Raw genomic sequence first — 8,542 nt, forward strand, 5'->3', positions numbered from 1 at the left:
TCAATCATTCTTTACTTCAACTTCAGCATTCTTACCTGAATTTTCATCAGAATCTGGCATAGGTAACAAACACAATTTCTCAACCGGGCGCTTTTTCAGCCCTGATTCCGTTTTTAATGTGACTACTCGAACCACACCATCTTGTCCTGGATGAAGCTCTACAATTCTACCCATTTTCCATCGACATGGGGAAACATTTTCATCCTTAATGATAACCAAACGACCCAGGTCAACCGACACTGAAGGTTTCCAACGTTTTGTTCTGGCTTGTAGTTGGCACAGATATTCTCTACGCCACCGTTTCCAAATTAATTGCAAATTTTTCTGCATCAACTGAATTTGATTAAGCCGGTTATCTGATATTTTCAAGTAGTTTTCATCTGGCATGGACTGTAGGGATTCTCCAATAATAAAATGACCGGGTGTCAACGGTTCCAAATCATTTGGATCGTTCGAAAGTGGTGTAATGGGCCGCGAATTTAAACACGCTTCGACCTGAACCAGAAGCGTCGTGAAATCTTCTGTGCTGACAGGGTTTTCGCCGATTACCCTTAGAATGTGCTTTTTTGCGGAACGCACCGCTGCCTCCCACAAACCGCCAAAATGTGGAGCGCTGGGAGGATTGAAATGCCACCTAATTCCTTCGCTGCCACATTCTTTGAACATTCGTTCCCGATGGGTCTGACACTTCAACAGACGAAACAATTCAACCATTTGGTTCCTAGCGCCCACAAAGTTCGTACCGTTGTCCGAAAATATCTCTGAGCACTTTCCTCTTCTTCCAACAAATCTACGCAAGGCCTGTATGAACCGTTCTGTAGATAGGTCTGATACCAGCTCGAGATGCACTGCTTTAGTAGACATGCATACAAAAACAGCGACGTATGCCTTAGCCACTGGGCGTCTGGGGGCCGGGCGAATGTATACCGGACCGAAATAGTCCACTCCTGTTCTAGCGAATGCCCGCGAAACCGTCACGCGTGAAGCTGGTAGTTTTGACATAAACTGTTGAATCGGCGTGGGACGAGCCCTGAAACAGGTGTGACATTGCTGTACAATCTGACGAGCCACGCTCCTGCCACCCAAAGGCCAAAATTTCAATCTAACCGTTGCTAAAAGCAGCTGAGGACCAGCGTGTAATAATCGACGATGGAAGTGCTCTAATAATAGCCGAGTAAAGTTGTGACGAGCTGGCAAGACAACCGGGTGTTTTGCAGTTTCTGATTCGGACGAATTGCTCAATCTACCACCAATTCTCAACAAACCATCGGAGAATATTTTGGGATTGAACCATCTTAGTTTAGATTGTCTTGATACAAATTCGCCCTTAGATAAAACTCTCAACTCATCAGCGAAACACTCTTCTTGGACACATTTGACTAAAGCTCTTTCTGCTTCTTCCATTTCAGCTGACTGTAGAAAAGCTTGGAATTTGACTTGACGTTTGGATTTTAACAGCCTTTTCAACCTCAACAAATATGCTGTACCTCTGACCATTTTAGTGTAATCGGAATACAAACTAAAATACCAACGATTGAAATCCGACTCATGCTCTGAATTGTTTGTTGCTAATGCTGTGACTGTAGTTCGACGCCTTTCTTCATCACCAATTTCCGCCAAGTGGTTAGCCGGTAGTTCTGGCCAGTTTTCCTTGTCTAGCGCCAACCAACAAGGACCTTCCCACCACAAGCGATTTTGACCAATCTCTGCCGGTGGAATACCCCGAGAAATAAGATCTGATGGATTGTCAACGCCTGGGACATGCCTCCATTCAAACCCTTCCGTGAGTTGTTGTATTTTGGCAACTCGATTTGCCACATAGGTAGTCCAAGTAGATGGAACAGCTTGTAACCATCGCCACACGCATGTTGAATCTGTCCAAAAATAGACTGGACAGTCAAATTTCATAGCATCCTTTACGAAATTGAATAGTTCAGCCGTCAACAGAGCACCACACAACTCTAGGCGGGGAATCGACTGACTTGCAAGCGGAGCTACCCTCGATTTCGCCGACAACAAACAAATTTTAACCTCTCCATCAGAGTTAATGCTCTTTAAGTAAACGCAACCACCATATGCTTTCTCCGAAGCATCTGAAAAACAGTGAATCTCCTTGTAAATGGCTCCTGGGATAATGTTGCACCGTTCAATACGAATTCCGTTTAGTGAACCTAGTTGTTCGTAGTACTTCAGCCAATCCTCACCCACCGTTGGAGGTAATGGCTGATCCCAGTCCAATCTTTGGTCGTCATTATTCCGCAAGGTCCACAACTGCTGCATAAATATTTTTGCAGTTGTTATTGCAGCACCTAGGAGTCCCAACGGGTCGAAGAGCGTTGCAATTACCGACAGCACCTTCCGTTTAGTTAGAACCGTGGATTTTGGAATTTCGGGAATGTTAAAATGATACATGAAGACATCAGATTTCGGCAACCAAGTGAGCCCAAGGACCTTCATCGAGGGATCTATGTCCGATCCGTCTGAAGCTTCTTTAATGGCTACACTCTCTTGTGGTAGTCCTTGCAGGACCTCTAAACAATTTGATGCGAATTTTCGCAACCGAAATCCTCCAGCTCTTGCAGCTTTATCCAACTGAATTCGCAGTTCGAGGGCTGCATTTGCATCTTCTGCACCTGATACTACATCATCCATGTACGTATCTTCCGAAAATACCTTTGATGCCAAGGGAAACCTCTCCCCTTCATCCAATGCTAACTGCTTCAAGGTGCGTGTTGCTAAAAACGGAGCAGGTTTGGTGCCGTATGTTACCGTCTTCAGCTCAAACGTCTTGACTGGCTCCGATGGAGACCTTCTCCATAAAATTGACTGTAGTGGATGATCTTCTCTTGTTATGTTGATTTGGCGGAACATTTTCTCAACATCTGCGACGACCATAATCTGACACATTCGACAGCGGAGTATAATTGCCCGAAGATCGTCCTGAATTACTGGACCTGTTAGTAATCCATCGTTCAGAGAGACTCCTGTAGAGGTTTTGCATGAAGCATCGAATACAACACGTAGTTTGGTTGTCGTACTACTCTCCTTCTCGACCGGGTGGTGTGGTAAAAAACAACGTTTGATATCAGAAGCTTCCTCGACTTCTTCCATGTGACCTAGCTGTATGTATTCGTCCATGAACTTCGTATACAGCTCCCGCAAATCCGCGTTTCTAGCTAGCCTACGCTCAGTTGCGCCCAGACGCCGTAGTGCTATTTCTTTTGAGTCGCCCAATTTAGAAAAAACCTCCTCATTCTTAGGAAGAGAGACCGTGTACCTTCCATTGCTGTCTCTCTTTACCGTTTTCTGGAAAGTGTCTTCGCAATGCCTTTCCTCCCGTGAGTATAGGTTTTCCGAACCTAGCTCCTCACAAGCCCAAAACCGAGCGACAAGAGTTTCAAGAGACTCTGTTGATGAAACATTGCAAGCAATCCGTGCTGATGTACATTGCGATAAACCTCCAGAAACGACCCAACCAAAAACTGACTCCGTAAGTGTTGGTAATTGATCACCGATGGAAATTCGTTTTCCCCGTTTCGAAGAAGTCGAAAAACGATTCAATTCCCAACACTACATCCACCACCTTCGACTCGAAAAATGATGGATCCGCCAACACAATTCCATCTGGGAATGACCATTCATCGGTTGATACCGTAGCAGTGGGAAGATCAACAGTTACTCTGGGTAGGACCAGGAATTCCATTTCCTTACAGTAGCTGTTCACTCTCGAGCGCACCACCGCTTGAACCTTTTGCTTAACTCTTGTAGATGTCCGACCAATGCCGAGTATCGCCACATCTACCCTTTTTCGACTCATCGTCAAACGCTGACTCAATCTTTCCGACATGAAATTACTTTCTGACCCCGAATCAAGCAGCGCTCGAGCTGGATATCTGTTTCCCAACTCATCTTCTAAGAGGACCACAGCAGTTGCTAAGAGAACCCGACCGTTAGCCATGCGTTCAACACCCGATGATAAGCATGTTGATGAAGCTGGGTTAGAAACCCGAAATGATGACTCTCCTCGCAATTGATCACTCTTAGAAGTGCCATTGGTTTCGCCTGACCTCGACGATTCCGGAATTTCTCCTTCTTTGCCCTTAAAACACACCAGTGTATGATGACGTCCTCCGCAATTCCGACACGAAAACTTAGACTGACATTCCCGAGCCATATGAGAAGTTCTAAAACAGTTCCGACACAATGAATTTGTTTTCAAAACCGAATCTCTATCCGTAACCGACAATTTCAAAAACCTCGGACACTGATGCAAGGGATGCTGGGATTTACAAACAACACATTTATTCCCTGAATAATTAACATTGTTGTGGAATGCCCGAACGTTGAGCTTTGGCTTAGTTACCACCTGAGAGGGTATGTTTCTATTTTCATTTGACCTTTGCGGAAGCGATTCTAACACGTGAACTCGCCGATGAAGAAAACCAGTCAAATCAGCCAACACATCTTGTTCCTTTGAAGCTGATTCTTCCTCCCAACTTCTTCGCGTGATCGGATCCAAAAGAGAAACAAGATAATTCACAAGCAACAGATCTTTGTAATCAGTAGGTTCCAACACCTGATCTAACGTGTTCACGATTCGCTCAAACCCTTCCAATAACTGAAGCAATTCACACACAGACTCCTTAGTCAACGAAGGTAACTTAAACAGCGATTGAACTTGTCGCTTTTTTAATTGCTTGCTGTTATTGTAACGCTTTAACAGCATATCCCATGCAACGATATAATTAGCCCTTGTTATTTGAAGAGGATCGATTAATGATTTCGGTTCACCCTGAAGACATCCCTTCAAATAGTGGAATTTTTCCACTTCCGGCAAATCCTGCTTGTTATGGATGAGTGAAATAAACAGATCGCGAAACCCGAGCCATTCATCTATGTTACCATTAAACGACTGCAGCTTAATTTGTGGAAGCCGAACATGATCAAAACCACCAGAATGACTATGATCACTAACATGAATGGATTGATTAAGCTCTGAACATTCCGAACGACCCTTCGCCTTATCCATCAAGAATGATTTAGCGTAATAGTAGCGATCACTGAACTCCTTCCGTTCTCTTTCATAAACTTCAACGTCAGATACGAAATCTTCGTGTGATTTGATATCAATAAGAACTTCACCAAATTTCTCCCACAAATCATCCACCGCTGTCAATCTCACCGAAACCTGTGCATAAGTTGCATCTTCCTGGAAAGTTTCCACAAACTCCCAAACATCAGCAAAAGACAACTGGATTTCCTTCAACTTCACAGTTAAGTATTTTAACGATGGATTCTTTGGATCCTTAACAGCCTTGACTGTGGGCATTTTCGCAAACTTGTTAAAATCGACTGACCAAAAAGTATCAATAATTCAAACTGGTCCAAATCAATCTACAATACCAACAAGTTTTCAATGGAGGGAGCAAGGTGAAGTTGTTCAAGGTAAAAATCCGAGAAAATGAGACAATTGTTCTAACGAACAGTTTTGTACTCAAGGAATTGCGCCGTTAATGATTATTTCCAAAAATTGTTCTTGTTTAAACCATGTATTAAAAACATCCACTCAATTTTAACCATTGATACAAAATAAATTGATGGGATCATAAAATCCAGAGATCAAAAAAGTTCACCAACTTAAACTAGGAACCACTGATTTATGTAGCTTACCGAATGTTGCTTTATGTTGTCGCTCCGCTGCGTTGTTGCTGTAGAACCACCTCAAGTACCGCGATTAGACCACAATGCGTCGCGATGCTCTCCTCTACAGCGCCAGACCAAACCATGCACATGCAATCCGACCAATTATGCACTTCACCGTTGAGCGACACCAATTCCAACCGAGCAGCAGTTGATGAACCCGATCTCGAGCCGCAAGGGAGGGGGCGATCTGGACCAACCACGATAGCCGCGCCTCACCTTCCTACTCCACCGTCGTACCGCGTTGTGTAGAACCAAAGGGAGGGGGCGATCGGAACCAACCAAGACAGCCGCGCCTCACCTTTCCGAACAGCCTCCGTACTGCGTTGATTATGAGCTTGAAGGGAGGGGGCGATCAGAACCAACCGAGATAGCCGCGCCTCACCTTCACAACGTCCGCCTTTTATGTTGAGTTGAGCCTTGCTATCGACTTAGCATGCACCGAAGCGTTACCCAGAACCACCGAATCCGAGTTGAGCACCGAAAACCAGTGAGATTTGTCCAAATCCCTGATTCAGACAATAGAAACAAAATAGTTTCACCTTCGATGAATAGCTAATAGAGAACAAAACCGCTTTGTTCGACCACTATTAGCGATGGCGATGAGGAGTAAGCGCGTCTAGGTTTCTCGGTGCAAAATGGTGAATCCTTTGGCGTCCCCTATTGTATCCAATTCCGTTGTTGTATCCGGTCTACGGCCCTCATCCGGCTCGAAGGACCAATGTTGGGGTCCGGAATGGGCCAATACCTGGTTCCTTGGTTGTGTGTCTGGTCACCCTTTAAGTCCGCAGCCAGGTCGTTGACCTCCAGCCAACCCTTGATTATCGGTTGTATCACACTCGTCCAAACCGAGTTTCCCTCGGGTAATAGGAGTTTCACGTAGAACACTTATGGAAAACGCGTGGTTTACTTTGTACTTATGATAATTTAATGGACTTTTGACTTAAAAAATAACTTTACTTAAATTAACAAATATCTATAAGTGTGGTTCAACGCAAGCAACCGGGTACCAGGAAACAATACGGGCGTCTTGAGTGTAGATGCTCAACTGGTTAGTGATGGCCGGCTTGATCACTCGCGTTCCACCAATCGAGGTTGGATGCTGCGATGTTTTCCCAAACAATGGGAGAGATCTCTGGCCAGCCGTAGTATGATCAAACAATAAGAAAGCTCTCTGGTCAACCGTAGTATGATCATTGGTAGTAAGCGATGATCACTCCTACTGATGATGACGACCATTGTCGTACACAATCCAAGAGAGTTTCGCTTAGACTCTGCCGATGTAGGTTGAGGGTTTCAGCATACACAGAGCAACCTCCCATTAGGTTAATCACTCAAAAATCTACTCGGTTTTATGCTACCACAGTGGTTCCTAAACTAAACATGAAGTAATCTCTTGTATGCCACTATTCACATTTTCTCCAGGGACAAATGTTCGGATGTAATTTGAGAACAAATTATTAAGTTTGACGTGATCTGTGATATCTCTTTTCAAAACCGTTCTTTGACGTTCCGACAGCATTTTGAAAGTTGTAAGAATCTGTAAATGATCACTTATATCTGTAAAAATTGTATGATTTTTTATGCGTTCTATATCTTTTAGTTTGCAGATTACATGGTCCAGTATATTTTGACTTTTCGGCCTCGTTGGATAAATATTGGTACATGCAAAGCTAAAGGACTCCAGCAATGTTTTGTATCTACAGACAGTATTAGTATTAACAAGATTTACTGGGACATTTAAATCACCAACAATTAGACTAGAATGTTTATCAGGTACGGAAGAGAGAAGGGATTCAATTTGTTCACATAGAGAGCTGAATGAAAAAGCCGGTGGTCTATAGATACCATGAACGTCGACGAATTGACCGCAAATAGCAATTTCTATACTTATTCTGTGAAATCCGTCACAAGTAACATTTACCTTTGGTTTAAAATTTAAATTTCTATTGATGAACATTGCTAAACCACCATACGGTTGATCTCTACAAGAAAATATAGATGAATAACCCGGTATATTGTAAATGAGGCAATTATCATCAGTAAGCCATGTTTCACTTATTACTATTATATCAACTGACACCATCAACTGTTCAAGAGTTTGTAAGAGATGATCAAATTTTTCTAAACTGTTCATACTACATATGTTCCATTGTAAAATATTTAGGGTTTTATTATTTTTTCTTCTACTATTATTATAATTATTATTATCATCATTATTGTTATTAATGTTATAATTATTATCATTATTATTAGTATTAGTATTATTATTAGTATTATTATTATTATTATTATTACTATTATTATTATTATTGTTATTATTATTATTATTATTATTATTATTATTACTATTATTATTATTATTATTACTATTTTTATTATTATTATTATTATTATTATTATTATTGAAATCTTCAATGTTATCATAAAAATTGTTTATAGCGGTAGCCATTGTATATAATAATTAAAAAAAAATTTACTGGAAAAAAAAACGCTGACGTTTAGTTTCTTTTTCGTTTAGGGGAGGGCGTATCTTTTTCAACAAGTGATGCATTATTATCTAATTGGATCAGATGCTTGCTGAGGAAATTCTTTAGTTCAAATTTGCATTTTATTGAGATAGGTTTAGAGTCGTCTGATTTTTTAACCAGTATAGCGCCCCCCCTTCCAGGCCATATATACTTCATGTTCAATGAATCTTGAGACTCCCGCAGCTCTGTCAAAATTTCCATAGCCAACGGTGTCAGCTCATCACGGAGTGTAACGTTTGTAGCTTTACCATTAAATGTAAGTGCAGGGTCTATCGTTGTTGAAGCAAGTTTGCCAAAGCAGCGCTTTTTAC

General features: G+C 42.1%; 2 protein-coding genes across 2 annotated transcripts; both read right to left on the reverse strand.

The window, feature by feature from the left end:
* On the reverse strand, positions 1–3,138 carry LOC129752829 (uncharacterized). The gene has a single exon (XM_055748611.1). It carries the CDS (start codon positions 3,136–3,138, stop codon positions 1–3), a length of 3,138 nt encoding a protein of 1,045 aa, XP_055604586.1.
* A 370-nt stretch (positions 3,139–3,508) lies between these two features.
* Positions 3,509–5,329, reverse strand: LOC129752831 (uncharacterized). Its single transcript, XM_055748612.1, has one exon. It carries the CDS (start codon positions 5,327–5,329, stop codon positions 3,509–3,511), a length of 1,821 nt encoding a protein of 606 aa, XP_055604587.1.
* Positions 5,330–8,542: the final 3,213 nt, after the last annotated feature.

Source organism: Uranotaenia lowii, chromosome 3 (assembly GCF_029784155.1).
Source record: "Uranotaenia lowii strain MFRU-FL chromosome 3, ASM2978415v1, whole genome shotgun sequence".
Taxonomy (NCBI): Eukaryota; Metazoa; Arthropoda; class Insecta; order Diptera; family Culicidae; genus Uranotaenia; species Uranotaenia lowii.